The sequence below is a fragment of the Podarcis muralis genome, chromosome 6, assembly GCF_964188315.1.
Source record: "Podarcis muralis chromosome 6, rPodMur119.hap1.1, whole genome shotgun sequence".
NCBI classification, from domain to species: Eukaryota; Metazoa; Chordata; class Lepidosauria; order Squamata; family Lacertidae; genus Podarcis; species Podarcis muralis.
Genome location: NC_135660.1, coordinates 18158825 through 18176561, shown reverse-complemented (window position 1 = coordinate 18176561; position 17737 = coordinate 18158825). Strand labels below are relative to the sequence as shown.

The 17737-nt window shown below is 40.7% G+C and overlaps 1 protein-coding gene across 3 annotated transcripts in view; it reads right to left on the bottom strand.

Annotated features, from left to right (window-relative positions):
• The window catches only part of SI (sucrase-isomaltase), a 109092-nt gene that overhangs the window by 10617 nt on the left and 80738 nt on the right, over positions 1–17737 (bottom strand). For all 3 annotated transcript variants that reach the window (XM_077929800.1, XM_077929798.1, XM_077929799.1), the window contains exons 45-60: positions 16182–16270; positions 14998–15047; positions 14126–14296; positions 13054–13203; positions 11301–11507; positions 10080–10234; positions 6860–7028; positions 5978–6074; positions 5754–5866; positions 5404–5529; positions 4421–4549; positions 2856–2966; positions 2600–2662; positions 1944–2060; positions 1190–1274; positions 301–439 (exon numbers count right to left, since the gene is read on the bottom strand). In XM_077929800.1, coding sequence (XP_077785926.1) covers positions 301–439; positions 1190–1274; positions 1944–2060; positions 2600–2662; positions 2856–2966; positions 4421–4549; positions 5404–5529; positions 5754–5866; positions 5978–6074; positions 6860–7028; positions 10080–10234; positions 11301–11507; positions 13054–13203; positions 14126–14296; positions 14998–15047; positions 16182–16270 — 1971 coding nt within the window. The remainder of the gene's footprint in view (positions 1–300; positions 440–1189; positions 1275–1943; positions 2061–2599; positions 2663–2855; positions 2967–4420; positions 4550–5403; positions 5530–5753; positions 5867–5977; positions 6075–6859; positions 7029–10079; positions 10235–11300; positions 11508–13053; positions 13204–14125; positions 14297–14997; positions 15048–16181; positions 16271–17737) is intronic.

Genomic DNA, 17737 nt, shown 5'->3' with positions numbered 1-17737 from the left:
ATTATTATGCTACTTAAAGATTCCACTCAGTTTGGATTTCAAAGTGGCTGCTGCAACTTGCCCTGCTCCTCCCCACAATAACCTATAGCAATCTAAATGGTGAGTTGTGGCATCAATGCACAACATCAATTCCACATGGATTACCATTCTGCCACCTCAAGAGTGCAAGGGATAATGTTGGTGAAAAAATGCTAGCAAAAAAATGCAGAACGTGAGGTGTGGCACACCTTTACTGTCACAACACCATCTTGTGTAAAGAAAGCAGGATTTCCAGAATATGAAACAGGGGAAACATCTTACTAGTAAGTTGGTTCTGCTTGAGACCATCCATACAGGTTATGTACATCATAGTGTCTCACAGGTGTTCCGTCAGACAGATGCTGTTCAGTATCCATGCACAGCGTCACAAGATCCAGTCCTCGTTCTCTTAAAACCAAGGCTAACGAGGAGACAGGGTAAGACCATACAATGAGGTGGGCCATTTTCAAAGGGAATGGGACATGTTAATTTTCTCTTAGAACTAAGGATATATATAGTCCAGGCTGCAGCAGCAAAAATGTCTAGGGTAACGTTTCCACATATAATATTACCTTCCCTCTTATGTCCATGGCTGGATAGTCATTTGCGATGGACAGCGCCATTAATTCAGCTTGACTCTTGCATCCACATTGGTTCTCCAGTTTAAATGGACACTTATATAAGAGATAGGCTCTCTTCTATTGGCAGACAAGAGACATGCAGACTCCATAAACTATGAGAACCTAGAGGATCTCATCTGTACGTCAAGGCAATCAGTAAAGGAGTCTGCAGTTGTGTGGAAGAATTATCATATAAAATTTATTTAGATGTTTAATGGGACTTATTCTAAAGGTTCAGAATAGATAACCTTAAAAGGAGGAATTTATTTTTGAAATGAAATATTAGAAAAAAATTAAAGTTTCTGGTGCTGTTTGAAGGAAAGTACACAGAGGTGACAAATCGACAAATACGTTAAGTGAAACTAGATGTAAAGCAGCTGAGAATTTTTTTGTGCTTTGAATAACACAAGTCTAAGTTAGTGAGATGTAATCTCAAATCCTCTAAAGTGAGTATTAAATGAATGAATGGAAAGCCATGGGACAAGGTTATTATTCCTAATTTAAGTCTCACTGATCCAAGGGAACCTGTGTGTTTTAGGAACTACTCTTACCTGGCATATAGGGAGGTTTGTTTAAGCCTTGATCCCTGCAGCCACCAACAGCTCCATCAATGAAGTTGGATGGTTCATTCATGTCCTAAAATATAGTTTGAAATTACAAAATATAAAAAACAGCACATTTTGTAAATGCTGGTGAGCATCTCCAAGCTTCAGCTCAGAGCAGAAATTCACAAACGCTCACCTCAAACACCTCCTTCCCAGTTTGTATTCTCTAAACCATATGCCCCCAGTTAGCTTCACTTTTCCATCCAGTGGGAAGAATATTAGTTGCACGTTGGTGGACATTAAGAAACAAGCCTGACTCTTTCCTTCTCCCTTGCTGTGCAGTAGTGTGCTGAGAAACCTTGTGATGGTTTTTTTCTTCCCAATGACTACTCATACTACTCTGGGATGTGCCAGGTCAATTGAAAAGGAGAGGGGAAGAGCTACACCCTCCTGGGTTGGAAGGAGAGTATATTTCTGATGGGCGTGGCAATCACTTTCCAAGCCTTATGCATGCTAGGGGAAAAGTCCTACATCTTCTGGCACCCTTAACAAACTACAGATCCCAGGATTCTCCACGAGTGTGAAAGTCATATAAGAATGCTTTCAATTTATGGTGAGGCTGTGCTACTCAGGAGCAATGCAAACCCCATCTGGGAGTGGCAGGACCGAATGCAGCAGCAGACTCAGCCATTTCTGAATGGGGATATCGAGAGCTTGGACTGAGAGGCAGCAGGGAAACCTCTCAGTATGTGATACTTACAGTCCACAGCCCATCGTATTTGAGTACATTGGCATGATAGTCCACTAGCTCTCTTTGCCACCACTGCGATGTGGAACTGCGCAAGAAATCTGGGAAAGCGACATAAGCCCGGTACAGCTGATAAAAACACAGAGCAAGGGAGAAAATTAAAATATTTCCATACCACCCCTTTCACAAAGATTCCAAGGGGCTTTGCAAAACAAAGTAGAATACAAATATAAAAATAAAGCAATTGACAGCGTGTTCAAATATTATGTGAGAAAGCCGGGAGAAAAGAGCTTTAAAACTGGTGCCAAACAGGCAACTCTAGGCAGTGAAATTCACACTGGACCCCCACCCACCCCTCTTTCTCTCTCTCTCTATCTCACACACACACCCCACAGCAAACACCTCACCTAAGATGACTGGGAGGAAGCCTGGCAAATTAAGTAACTCCAGTTAGTGCACTGCACTTCTCTGCTTTGACAAACTATATGCTTTAAACTCTAAAGAATGAATTCAATCAAAGAACCCTGTTGTGGGTATATGCCATTATTGTCATGGGCCACAGGAGGTTTTGAAAAAGAAATGATCAGGACTGAGATTTTCTGTAACCACTGAGAGTTAATTGAGGAAACTGGGTTTGGGGTTTTTGGGGGTTTGTTTTTTTTAAGTACCTCCAGTTGAACTTCCAAACTTGCATTTTCATCAACAGTTACATTGGGATAATCTGGCCACACCTTGTGGGAAAGGAAGAAATGTAGAGTTAGATGCACGGAATTCTTGTATGCATTTGGAAACAATCTATGCTTTTATTTAATGAAGAGTGACTCCATTTAGGCTGGGTAGGAGGGTGCATAGGGGCAAACTATGCTTTTCATCAAACTGAATTTGGGTTGTGGCAAGTAAGGCAATGACATTTTTCAACAATACCTTCGCCCATGCAATGTCTGAACTGTTGATCCATTTGATAAAAACATCCTCCTGAACACCACTTGTGAAGGTGTTATATGGTTCAGTTTCATTGCCTGATATGGCTGGATCCTAAAGGAAAATCGAAAATTACTGTTACATTAAATGAGCAGTGCTAATGCTTTCCACTCATTCATTCATTCTGCTCTGTACATGACATGACTTCTTCCGCACCTCCCAACCTTCTTGGAGGATGCAGGTTTTCCGTCTGAGTTTCTGAAAGAATCCAGTGAGTGATGCTAATGGAGCTCTTTGTGGTAGAGAATCACAAAATGAATAAGGTTATCTGTGGACAGCAGCATGACCTCTGGTGGAAGGGAAACCCAGAGCAAGCCCTCATCCAGTTATTTCAAGGGATTATATAGAAGGAGTTCCTTATTCAGCTTTTGCATAGTTTATATATTTCACTGTGATAAGTTTTGAGGGGCATTGCCCCTCTGCTTATCAGATCCTGGGGAACAATGAGTAGGTGAAAGCTGTTGCCTTGATGACTCCTGAAGCTATCTGGCCGTCCATGGTTGGAAATGAGATACTGGTGCAAATGGACCCTTGGTCTTATCCAGAACCATGGTTATTATATTGCCAGGACTGGTAACGCAAACTATTCAACAGAGCACAATGAAAACTGCATATTATCCAAAGTGCATAATGATAGCTCAAGAAAGCTTGAAGAACTAAGCAATGAGCCTTGAACATTCTGATTTTATTAGATAAAGCAAACAAAAGCTGGTTAGGACTAGACAGACACACTGGAAGAGCACCTGATTGGCTCCACCTGTGTACCATGTAGGCTCAAACCTCCTGCCCCCACAGCCCCCCACAACCACAAATGGGGAGCATTCAACTCTACCAAACCCCATGGACTGCTACTGATCAGGAGAGATTGTGCAGAAGTTGGATTGGTGTCTTGAGGCAATGATGGGCTTCATGAGAACCAATAAACTGAAACTGAATCATGTTGAGACAGAAGTGCTGTGAAGAGACAGTTCCCAGGGTCGGGTAATTGAGCAGACTGCCTGTTCTGGTGGGGTTGCACTTCCCCTAAAGGAACAGGTACATAGCTTGTGTGTACATTGAGGGAAAAGGTAAAGGTAAAGGTACCCCTGCCCGTACGGGCCAGTCTTGACAGACTCTAGGGTTGTGCGCCCATCTCACTCTATAGGCCGGGGGCCAGCGCTGTCCGGAGACACTTCCGGGTCACATGGCCAGCGTGACATCACTGCTCTGGCGAGCCAGAGCCGCACACGGAAATGCTGTTTACCTTCCCGCTAGTAAGCGGTCCCTATTTATCTACTTGCACTCGGAGGTGCTTTCGAACTGCTAGGTTGGCAGGCGCTGGGACCGAGCAACGGGAGCGCACCCCGCCGCAGGGATTCGAACCGCCGACCTTTCGATCGGCAAGCCCTAGGCGCTGAGGCTTTTACCCACAGCGCCACCCGCGTCCCTGTACATTGAGGTACTGGACCAATAATGCATGCTACCAGCATTCCACAATGGTATCTCAAGAATGATTAAAAATTACTAACCAGAATGATGATGTACCTTGAACCCTCCGATTTTATTCGATCAACAAAAGCTGGAAGGTCAGAGAAGTTTTTGCCAAGTGTGAAGTCTAGCTTCCGTTCCATGTAATCAATGTCTGTATATTGGACATCCTGTGTTAAAATAAAACAGTAAAAACATGTGTGAAAAATAAACTGAAGACCTGGAGATGATTAATTTAAAATAATCTCAACATGTTCAAGATGCAAAACAAAGAAAGCATGGACTTTCAATATCAAATATGCCTCAATACAGTTAAGAATGTTCAAGTTCAGATCCATATATCCAGAAGCATACTTGATTCTGTGAACCTCCCTGAGACCTTTAGGTATAGGGCAGTATATAAATTTATTTATATAAATAAATAAATAAATATATAATATTTATTTATTTATATAAATAAATAAATAAATACCCCAAGATTCTTTCAGTGTGCATCTACAGCATGATAAGATTAGAATATATTCTAGGGTTGGACCAAACAATTTAGCCCCCAATTTTGTTGTTGTTTTATTAACTATTAAAATTCAAAACTATAATGCAAAAGCAAAGCCTTCAGGTTCAATTTCAAGCATGTCTAAATGACATTAGGAAAGTTGAAGGGTCACTTCACAAACTGAGCCATAGCTAAGACACACACACCTAAAAATGCAAATCTTAAATTTTCTGAGAATGTTTTATTGCTTTTTAAAAGATTTTAAAAACGGTTTTCACTTTGAGATATCACTGGGATAGAGAAGGGCAAAACTGTTTCTTTGCTGACCTTAACCATACAAACTAGGTCTGTGCCTCTTTCCTCCACTCTTTCTTTCTCCCTTGATTTTGTCTGCATAGAACTTTGGGTAATGTTTTATACAGAACTCAGTTGGGATTGATATATTCCTGATTTTCTGAATCATTTTGAAATCTTCTTCCAACAAAATAATCATCGATTGGAATCTGAAGAGCACAGCTGCAAGACACTTACGTAGGGTATTCTAGCTGCCCTCATTGCATCATACACTTCGGCAACCTCAGACGTGTTTTTGTACCCGTAGCGGCAAAGCTGGAATCCCAAGGCCCAATAGGGTGGCATGACAGGACGTCCAATTAGCTACAAATGAAGAACAAATCATAGAATTGAAACAAAACAAAACATTGAAATGTGGTAGCACACAAACAGTCCCCCAAACCAATAAGAACTGATGCATCTGGTCTGTACAGCTGGCCTTCGTGATGTAAATATCCATCCATATTGGATGGACATATAGAGAAACTGGTAAAAAAGAAATTAATATCCATTGCTAGACTGGGATATTATAACAGTAGATGTCTTACTGCAGTGTACTCCTGAACTACTTCTTCTGGCTTCGGCCCTAAAACCATGTAAAAGTCCAAAATTCCTCCAATTGTGCGATATGTCAGGGCAGGTGTTGGCTGGAAGGTGACATCTGAAAAATCCAGAAGGAATAGGAAATCAATAATCAATTGCCATAAATGTATGAACAAAAAATGAAATTCTGTACAGATTTTTTTTATTTTAAAAAATGTTGTTCTTTTACCCATAGCATTGCTGTTCAGCAAAAGAACTCCATGAGCATTTCCATCATTTTCAAGTCCCATGTAGAAGGGGTGAAAGCCATAGGAGTTCAGCTTGTACTGTAAAAAAATAAAGGCAGAAGGATTTCATTTCTTCTGCATCTAAGTCCACATATCTCTTCTGAAGATATACACATATCTGGATGAAGCCCGGGGTGTGTGCCACCTCAAACTCAGTCCTGAACAATTCTTACTGCTCCACCACCCCAATTCTTTGAGCAGAGGTATATCAGTACTTAGCCAGGTTTGATTTCCCTTTGTAGGAGGAAGTCACTAGAGGCTTGTGATGTTTTTGTTGGAACTTAAAAAAAAAAGTTCATTGCTATCACATCAGGTCTTGAAGGAGAGGAAGCCTGTTTTCAAAAACACTGCTAACTTTGGGAGCCTAAACTCAGTTCTGTCACTCTTCAACTGCACTGTGCTGTTCTCCATTCATAGCAACCTTGATACACACACCCCATTGTACTTTTTTCTGACTACCTCCTAGTCTTAGGCCATCCCAACTTCCATGGAAATATATGAACAGAGCATTAAAGGCTGTCAACAGGTCTATCTAAAGTCCAAGACCCTGGCCCAAAGAAACCCATATTGACTGACTAATAACAGAAATCTGATAGGAAACTCCTAACATTATCCCTTCCCCCAACCATTTTTATAGACCAAATTACCATATTATACATTTACAGCACTCATTGTTGTCCTTTTAAAAGATGTTCATTGCTTTCTAAAAAAATTCAAAGTTATTTTTGCTGTTTAGGAAAGGAAGCAAGTCCAAAGTAGGAAAACTGAGACAGTGACACAAACTGAGGAAAAAAAGCAGAAGAGTGAGCAAGAATTCGGCTTACACCGGGTGGTTGATCTTTTGTGAACATTCCCCAGGTCTGCCAGTTCATATCCCTCCGGAATTGAGTGTGCTCAGTTTCTCCAAATCCGTACACATACTGTGATGGTAGGCGAGTAGCAATCTGAATTAACATGTCGCTAAAGGTGAAGCCCGGCACCTGAGAATTCCAGCTGTAAAAGAAGGATGGTTAGTCTATATCAGGCATGTCCAACAGGTTAGCGATCTATTGGTCGATCACAGGATGTCCCTGGTCGATCTTTCGACCCCCTGATAATTTTTTTCTAAAAAAATAAATAAAAAGTTCAACAACTCTGGTCAATCCTCCAGTGACAATGGGTAGATCACTGCCAGTTCTTTTATACTGTGAGTAGATTGCAGTCTCTTGGGAGTTGGACGTGCCTGGTCTATATCATATGGTGCAACTCATGCAAAGCAGAAAAGTGGTCATTTCTCGTGGGAGACAGCCAAGAAATAACCAATGCTTCTGAAAAGCACATTTGGCCACATTTTCAAGATAAGAGTCAGGGTACTGGCTCCAGCTGAACTTAGGTGGCAACTTCACGTTAAGTTATTTTCCAAATGTGCATTTCTGAGGTAGTCCTATCTACATACATACTCTCTCTCTCTCTTTCTCTCACAAACACAAACACACACACATACACGTGTGTGTGTACCTTTTGGCCGGACGACACAGAAACCCAACTTATTCTACCCTTATATTTTCTCCCACCCCCAAAGGATACTAGGGACATAATTGTTGGCTGTTTGCCAACCCACATGTCCTCATTCCTGCAGCCCCCCACACATTGGAGGCAGAATGTCTGCACTGGGCTATCTGCTCTATTCCAATAGGATCTCACGCAGATCATAGAAACCTTCTCTTTCAAGGTGCTTAATTATACAGGGAGCCTGCTAAAGTAGAGCAGGTTTCATGCTCTAGATAGCTAGCCCTCAAAACACAGAGGAGAAATGCAAGAATAGTGGTGGATTAACATGTGAATGAGTAAGGTGAGGGGCCACTGAGCTCATTTCCACCCATCTCCTTCCACAATCAGGGGTGGTAGTGAAAAATGAAAGAATATAGTTTATTTTATTTATTGAAGTTATATACCACCCTATACCCGGAGGTCTCAGTTTCTGGGATGTGGGTACCACATATTACCAGTTATTGCTCTGTAATTCTCAACCTTTCTCTTAGTCTGGTACAGGCACATCTTGGTGTTTAAGTGCAAAGAAATTATCTGAGTCATTGCTAATTTTATTACAGAATCAGTGAGATTCAAACTGAGAACACTTTTCTTCTGGAGAAGAATATGTAGTAATTGTCTGGCCAGTTGTCATCAGAACAAAAATGTTTGTGCTAAACCTACAGGTTATTCCAAAAATCTCCACACCCCAGATTTTTGGAGTTATGACACATTTGTCCTTGCTTCCAAAGTGGAAAGGGTTTCACCATGTTTCTGTTTGATATTTACAAATTTTGTTCAGAGCTTCAATTTTTCCTGGTACATCTCTCTCTCTGCGTCACTACATTGATAATACAATGCCCTCTTGATGTGAACATACATGTTAGATTAAATCCATACTCTATTTGTTTTAGCAGAGTAAATGTGCACTTGCCTGCAGTGATTTTTTTTTTTTAAAAGCAAATATTTGAACATACTTTACATGTTCCACACTTCAGTGAGTGGGTGAGACATTCCGGGGGCAATGCTTACCAGGATTTGCCTTAATTTGGAAAAAAATTACTCACTGCATTTTTGTAGTATTTTTTTTTTTTTTTTAATTTCTAAAAGATACAAGCAGAATATGGTGGAGACAGACAGCACAAACCCTCTTTAGCAACCTCATATCAAATCCTCACAATGATCTCAGTTATTATAGATGTCATGATGGAATGCCATCCATGAGAGACATATTTAGAACTGGCAGCCCTCTAGTGCTAGGCTAAGCATTTATCCTCTTCAAAACAAATGAACAAGCATTCTCCTTCAATTAATGAGGAAAAAACACACACATAAAAAATTATCAACTGGGAGAGAAAAGTTCGAGAAAATTCTCGTGGGTGAGGTGCAGGGTGTTGTTTTATGTATTTATATATATACATTAACAAAAGGGGTGTTTAGTTTGTTTGCTGCATGCAGACCACTGGTCAGGCAATTACAGTGGTACCTCGGTTTTCGAACAGCTTAGTTCCCGAACAACTTGGAACCAGAACGCTGTGCTCCTGAGTTTGTTGTGCAGCAAATTTGAGTCCCCCGCATAGTAATTAAGCCTTTTTTCCTCTTGCTTCTGCCCTTGCCCCGCTCATTTGAGTCTCCCCTGCCATCGTAATTAAAATCTTCCATTTCTGATTGCAGTGTCCTGAGGTGATATTTGGTGCTTTTGTTTTTGCTAATTTTTTGCATTTCTGTTTGTGTGGTTTTTCATTTTTGTGACTGTGGCTTGTTTTTCATTTTATGTCTATCCATCAGTACAGGTAAGGAAAAAAATTAATTTTAATTTTTATCATCTACAATACTATCTTATTTATTTTATAGTACAGAACATTGATTATTGCTTACATTTTATGGTCTGTTAGATAGTGAAATTCATGTTAAATTGCCCCTTTAGGGGTTGTTTTTAAAAGTCTGGAGCAGATTAATCCATTTTGTATTACTTTCTATGGGAAAGCACGCCTTGGTTTTGGAACGCTTTGGTTTTGGAACGGACTTCCAGAACGGATTAAGTTTGAGAACCAAGGTACCACTGTAGTAGCATGAAACAGTCTTCAAGGTACCACTGTAGTAGCATGAAACAGTCTTTCCTGAGGCCTACATTGCAACACCCACACGATACATTTAGAGCACAAATAATCCCAGGAACTGTAGTTTAGCCCTCGCAGAGCTATGACTCCCAGCACCCTTCAGAAACTACATTTTTCAGGATTCTCTGGGAGAACCCATGCACTTTAAGTATGTTTTATCTGCATGGTGTTGATGAGGTAATTCCTTCTATGGGCCTTTTTGAGATCAGGAAGAGTGGTTGGCCAGGGAGACTCCAGGATGCTTGATAAATGTTTAGTGGAAATAACAACACACACACACACACACTCCTTCCTTGTCTGAATTTGTGTGAATGATACCGTAGCCTCATAAGCAAATTAAGACCTTGGTTCAGGGTGTTTTCCTGCTGATCCTTGCTGAAATGAATCTATCGATAAAATCAAAGGTTCCACTTACATAATAGTTCCTGTGCTTTTGCGTCGGATCTGAAGGCCAAATGGATTGTTCACAATGTCCACTTGATAGAGCCGGCTAGCTTCTGTACTTTGAGAGCTGCTTGGCGTGAAGAGTGGGACTGGAACTTCGTATCTTTTGTGGTTGGGATCATAGATCTACGGAGAAGGGAGCATTCTTCAGCGTGCATAAGATATGTAACAAAACCAAACATCACAAGGACCTGCTTATCTATAAGAGTCAATGCAAAAGGACAGTTCAACTACTGTTTTATTACCTATTTTATTTACATGAGAATCTTTATCCCGCTTTTCCAGTGCCCATGCACAGTTCGCTCCAATTTAAAATCACAGTTTAATACATTGCACACTAGTAAAAGCTACTTTTAAAAATATATTCAAAAACATCCATGGTAGAAATCACAATAAAAAATGACTTCAGCAGGCAAAAGCTTCACAGAATTATAAAAATGGTATTGACCAATCTAGCAAAGGACAGCCAGAGAGAAAAAGGGCCATATTATTGCCCCATTGTAGAAGTGCTCTGCTTGTTGGCACTGACTTTTCAAAGCTTCTTATCATGCACTTTCTAATGGGTTGTCTGCAATGTTAGTTCCACTCCAAGGAGACCCACTGAAAGTAATGAGCATGACTAAATCATCTATTAATTTCAGTGGATCTAGTCTGGTAGAATGCACTGGAGATACATCCCAAGGCTTATCCACACTTACTTTTCCTCTGCTTTTCCCAGGTATAGTCTGCTCTTAAATGCTCCATATCTGAGGGCCCATTTTAATTTTATTTTTTGCTCTGGAACTTTTCCACAAAAAAACATGCTCATTAAAGCTCAATCGGAGCAAATGGCAATCTGCAGAAAACCTGAATTGCTGTTTGCTCCGATTAAGCACTAAAGAAGGGGTTTTTGTGGAGAAAGCTTTGGGGCAAAAAACAAACAAACCCAAACCTGACAACAACACTCAGACACAGAGCTCTTAAGCATGAACCTGTGCCTGGAAAAAACAGAGCAAAATGTAAGTGCTGATAAGCCTTTGATGTCTGCATACTGAAAGTACTTTTCTCCAGCAACAGCTGCAATGATGGGATTATCATGTCATGGAACTGAGAGGATGCACCAAAAGGGTTTATTAAGAGTGCCATCCTTGGGGAAGGTTTGTTAGCTGCAGCATCTTAAGGGGGGGGTGTACTCCATGAGATTACAGTTTACCTTAAACTGCAGCATGTTGTTGTAATGGTAGGTCACTACCAAGCGAAGCTGGTCAACAGCTGGTGATTGAGACCCATAAGGATTAGGATAGATTGTGTTCCTCTGCAGATCAGCTGTCACGCCCTCAGCACTGTGTTGAATGTTACTGGCGGTGTAGCCATAATTCTTGGGATAAAAGCAGTGAGGCACACCAGGAGTAGAGACAACCTGAAATAAAAGACCATATTAAGTAAGTCAACACTATGAGAGAGGCTTCAGCAATAAACAGGAAATAGGACTGACAATGGGCAATGGGAGGACTAACAAGGGCTAAGGCATACAAAGAGCTTAAGGAACAATTTAAGGGTATCTGTCACAAGTAAAATATGGTCAAAGCAACTTTAAAAACAAAACAAAACAAACTCAGCTAAAACTGCCCATAAAAAGCCAATATTGGTGTAGAACTGCAAATCCGAAAGAAAGAAAGAAAGAAAGAAAGAAAGAAAGAAAGAACAGTTAAATCTGCCATGATAAAATGGGCACAGGATGTTGGACATAACATTATGTTTGAAGACTGGGAAAGGTTATGGAACACCGGAATGAAATTCACGGCATGTAGTGCCTTGAAGGAAAACATTATGAAAATGATATACCGGTGGTACATGACCCCAGTCAAGTTAGCTAAGATTCACCACCTGTCTGACAACAAATGTTGGAAGTGTAAGGAGGCAGAGGGGACCTTCTTTCATCTCTGGTGGACCTGCCCAAAAGTGAGGGCTTTCTGGGAAATGATTTATAATGAATTGAAAAAGGTATTTAGGTATACCTTTCCCAAGAAACCAGAGGCCTTCCTGCTGGGTATGGTGGACCAGAAAATGTCAAAGAAGGACAGAACTTTGTTTATGTACGCTAGCACAGCAGCAAGAATACTCATCGCAAAGAGTTGGAAGACACAAGATTTGCCCACGCTGGAGGAATGGCAGACGCAGTTGATGGACTACATGGAGATAGCTGAACTGACCGGCAGAATCCGAGATTTGGATCAAGAAACAATTGAGGAGGACTGGAAAAAATTTAAAGACTATTTGCAAAAATATTACAAACTGTATGAATCTTAAGATAGTGCACGATCAGGAAATGTTATGCTTTAGCAATTATGATTAAGTAAATGGTAAAATAAGTGATAAAAGAGAAAAGGAGACAAATTGAATTGAATATGTTATGTTTATTTTAAAGGTATTAAAACTGAGATATAATACATTGAATCTGGATACATAACAATTGAAAGTTACAGTGAGGTATGAAATAAGGTAACAAATTGCTGACATTGTTAATTTAAAGAACGCAGATCCGGAAGGGGTGGGGAAGTCCAAATAGGGATGTATTCTTTTTTCTTTTCTTTTTCTGTGTGTGTTGTTTTTTGTCTTGTTAAAAAAGGAAAAATTGTTTCTTGTATCTATTGTATGTGTTTGCAATGTACAAAACTATGGAAAGAAACGCAATAAAAATTTTTTTTAAAAAAAAGAAAGAAAGAAAGAAAGAAAGAAAGAAAGAAAGAAAGAAAGAAAGAAAGAAGGAAGGAAGGAAGGAAGGAAGGAAGGAAGGAAGGAAGGAAGGAAGGAAGGAAGGGTCTTACATTCCCATAGTTTCAGATCAAAATTAAAATTCATCATCACAAAACGAAATGGTATCAGATGAGATTCAGAAACTGGGTAATTTTTTGGCACATCAAATGGTTCCATTTCACCTGTTTCACAAATTCCCAGTTGCTTACCTGCCAGAAACAGCCACGTTCTTCACAAGTGCTTTGTGTTGGTTCTGGGTATGGATAACAATTGAATTTTTCTGTATCTTCAGTAGGCTGCCCCCATTTCAAGGTATACTTTTGCCCCAGTGCAAGCTGAAGACCTTGAATGTGCAAGAGCTTTGGAAATAATAATTAAAAAGCAACAAATGACAAAAATCATTTCACAGTTCTGTGTACATTAAACAGCAGTCTCATTTAAAAAAAAATGAAATGTAGTTTTATTTAATTAGTTTATATGACGTAGAGCTGGCTCTTTGCAGCATACAAACATAGCTATAAATGTATATGACAGCAGGCGGTAGCAAAAGGAAATGGAACATTGGGAAGAAGCCACTTTCTCAGTTCATCTATAATAAGCCAAGATGGCATGGAGAAATTTCCCCAGGGACAACAGCCAAGTGGAACTCGGAGGTTCCATGTCAAGACAAGCTTAGGCAATTTCAATAGGTCAAATAGTGCGAACTGGGTTAGAAGTCTAGGGATGGAGATCATCAACAGGCAAAGGAGAAAACTGTCTAGGATGCGGAAGACAAGCAAGTTAGATTGAATGTGGTAGCAAAGACCTGAATTCTTAGCTACTGACAGAGGCAGAATATCAAGGATGCTGGATGATGCAGTTTGAAAGAGGTGCCACTCTTGAGAGCTAATTGGGACCCGAGACATACTGTAACCACCAAATGAAGCTTACTGCAGGGCACAGAGCTTGGATGGTTTGATTTGCAGCTTCACAAGGGCTCATACCTGACTGGACACCTTATTTTCCCAGCAAGTCATCACAAAGCAAAGAATGCTTTGTGCACCCTGCACCCTGTTACCTGCCTTCAAGACCCAAGCAACATGGAACTGAATACAACCACCATTTTTATTTATAATATGTGGGATTTAATGGTGCACAAGAAGAACTTTTACTAAAGTAAGTATTCTGGTGTCTATGTAAACATGAGGATAGTACCAAAATGAAAGCAAACCTAATGTAGAGATTCGGAGAAATTCTCTTAAGTAATGAAAGTGGTTCATAGTGTCAACATTTTTTCCTTACCTGAGTTGAAGAATCATAGGTCTCATTATGACTGGATGAGATTGGCGCACCATTTTGAAACACCATAACATTAACAGGTTTGCTTGACAGTCCTAAAATTTTAATTTCGCTGAATTTTAAGTTGTTTGGGTCAAAATATCCCTCGTGGGCGAGGCTGATGTCCAAAGCATTCTGAAAGAAAGGGTATGGGTTTGTTTGTTTTTTCATTTCATGCTGTTATTTATGATTTCACAATTGCTTGTCACAGCCTCTCTCTTGCTCCAGTCCGATTTCATCATACAAACTTTTGCTTGAGAAATAGCATCAAGATGGAGGACATTGCACAAATGTATTAGCAAAGCATTTATGATACCAAATTCTACAAATCTATTTGCATGTATAAATGCTCAAAGCACTTGGATTGTTAGCCAGATTTTGACTTCTAAAGCTGCCAGAGACGGCTATTTAACATCTATTTTGAACAATTTAATTAGAACATCACTTAATGGAAAGGGTTCCATTGACTCCACTAATTAGTGGGACAACCCAACTAAAATAGAAACTAATTGCACACTAAGGTTTCTTGACCAAATGTGTGTGTGTGTGTGTTTATTTCTTTTTTCATTGTTTGTTTTTGTACATCTACTGCAAATGTTCTGAAACCTGTTGCTACGTGCAGGATAATTATATGCAGGTGCAAATGTACCGATTTATCACATCAAGGGTTTGCTATTTTAATTAAACAGAAGGCACATCTAAGGGCAGTGCCTGTCAGTCAATCAATTTCTAAATAGGTGCAGAGATCACTAGACTCAGAAAGACCTAATTTCACACCAAAACTCGGCATCATCTAGGAGCAGGAGCAAGGATATAAGATTAGAGATTATACATACCTGACTAACATTAAATGTGTGTAAGAGGTAAAGGCCATTCTCATATGCATCTGTAATAAGAAAGCAGCAACAGAATGATTAAAGGGGAAGACTGCTAAGAGGACAAAGAAGCAGTTTCCATTGGTGCATCGGAATGCAAGAAGCAATGACAGCGAGCTTTAGACAGCGACAATAAGTACCCCATCCTACAGCTCTCCTAGCAATATCATGGATTTTTATTTCTGTAGGCAGGTTCTACTTTATGGGCACATTGATTAGGGACATTATAGTTTGGGGGTTTCCTTCTTCAGACCTGTACTGGGCATGAGCCAGGCAAATATAAGCACTCTTAAGTGGGGTAAATATATGAAATTAATGGAAGTGAACTTTCGTTCAAAACCACCGAAGACATATTTACATTATACTTAGGTATATGCACCAATCTAATTTGGATGTTATGCAAGGGGCTGGAAGACACTGTAGTGCACTTCCTATGAACACCACTGGGGTAACATCAGAACTCCAGGCCATGTGGAGAAGTGCAACACAATTTCTTTTCCATGTTTGTGTTACCCCTGTATTGGAAGGATGCAGCTGTTGGAGTGAGAATAATCAGGATATGGGCTCCTCTTATATTGTCTTGAACTACTTACTGATAACACATCAGTGATGCGAGGAGGATGTGAGAAGTATAGCTGAACCCATGGTACTGGTAATTTTAGAAAGGGCCGTAGGTTTATGTTGTTAATCATCTTTTTTAAAAAATGGTTATTTGTATTCAGTACGTCTGCTATTAAAATACTTATTAGCGACTTTTCTATGTTCATGTGGCGGTGTTCTTCAAAATCTGCTAAAATAATATTGTTCCCATTCCAGCGGTTCCCATTTCAAGAGGATGATGCTGACACACAAAAGAAGGCATGTTGCACCTTCTTATCAGGTGGTCTGGAACTTATTAGCATCTAATTTGAATTTCACATATTCTTAATAAGCTGTGCAACAGCCTTGCAAAGAAGTGGAAGGCTGTAGCTCAGTGACAGAGCACATGCTCTGTGTGAAGATGCCTTGGTTTCAGTTCCTGGCAGGTAAGGCTGGGAAGGACTCCTGCCTGAAACCCCAGGAAGCCCTTGTTATTCATGGCCAATGGTGCTGATCTAGATGGGACTAATTGTCAGACTCTGTGGATGGGAGCTTTCCAAACTTACCAATAGTTTTACCATCGTCCCAATAAAGAAGCCCTTGAGCAGCACCATTATCATCCAGAGCAACCGTAAGACCCATTGGTTGCTTTCGACTAAAAACAAAAGAAGACATTTAAATGACAAATAATTTAGTTTTCATCACTCTTATGAATTAAACTGGGAAACCATTGTCCTCTGTCATGCGCTCATACTGAGACATACGATATGCCATGGATTCCTGCCTATTTGTTGTTCTTTAGCCGTTTAGTCGTGTCCAACTCTTCGTGACCCCATGGACCAAAGCACCCCAGGCACTCCTGTCTTCCACTGCCTCCCAAAGTTTCGTCAAACTCATGTTGGTAACTGCTATAACACTGTCCAACCATCTCGTCTTCTGTCGTCCCCTTCTCCTTGTGCCCTCCATCTTTCTCAACATCAGGGTCTTTTCCAGGGAGTCTTCTCTCCTCATGAGGTGGCCAAAGTATTGGAGCCTCAGCTTCAGGATCTGCCCTTCCAGTGAGCACTCAGGGCTGATTTCCTTCAGAATGGATAGGTTCGATCTTCTTGCAGTCCATGGGACTCTCAAGAGTCTCCTCCAGCACCATAATTCAAAAGCATCAATTCTTCGGCGATCAGCCTTCTTGATGGTCCAGCTCTCACTTCTACACATCACTACATTCCTGCCTATACTGTGTCCCAATTTGTGCCCTGTATGGGTGCAGGAAGTAGGGAACAAGCCAGATTTGAAAGGGAATGTGGCAGTAGTGGGTGCTCTGCCGCTCACATAGACCAATCTCAGAGAAAGTACCACCCTTGGGAACCCAGCAGCACCACCAGTGGACTTCAGGGCCTGAGGCTGGAGAGCTGACCTAAAAGAGAACTTACTACCTGTGATCTGTCCCTGAGACTTAAATTGAGATCAGACCTCATGACACTCGAAGCATCATCCCTGTCTTCACGCTCCCTGTTGTAAGTGAGGGTGTTGGTTGCTATGGATGGAGTTTAGCTACCAGATGACTTGGCACTGTTGAGGTCTTTGCCATCCTCATAGCAACATTTGGGGTTTTTATGGGGTGGTGGTTATTAGTATTAGTACTAACTAGTATTAGTACTAACTAATATTAGTATTAGTACTAACTAGTATTAACTTGCTGCAACTTTTCACAGTAGGGGTTGGAGTCACAGTCAGGTGTAATGATTTCTGGCAGGCAAGCAAGCCCCGATAAGAAGTAATAACTCTCTGGCAGCTTTATGTACACTTATTACAAAAAACCCCACACACATCCAGAGTGTGGCTTTTTGCCTGCTCGCATTGACGATAGTTGTTCAGTCTGAAACTTCACCCCTCCCACAGCAGGAAGGATGCCAAACTCCTGCTTTTCCCCTCTTGCCCTTCTGTTGCCATCTGATCTTTCCAAGCACCTAGAGCGGGGACTGAAAGGCTGGCCTCCCACCTCCTTTCACTCAGTCTTATACCTCTGCTTATCTGGTGATTGCCTAGCAATGCTCTGACTGCCCTAGAACTCTCCCTCTTCTAGAGAGCTAACAGAGTTTTCCCTAGGATGGGGGTTCAAACTGCC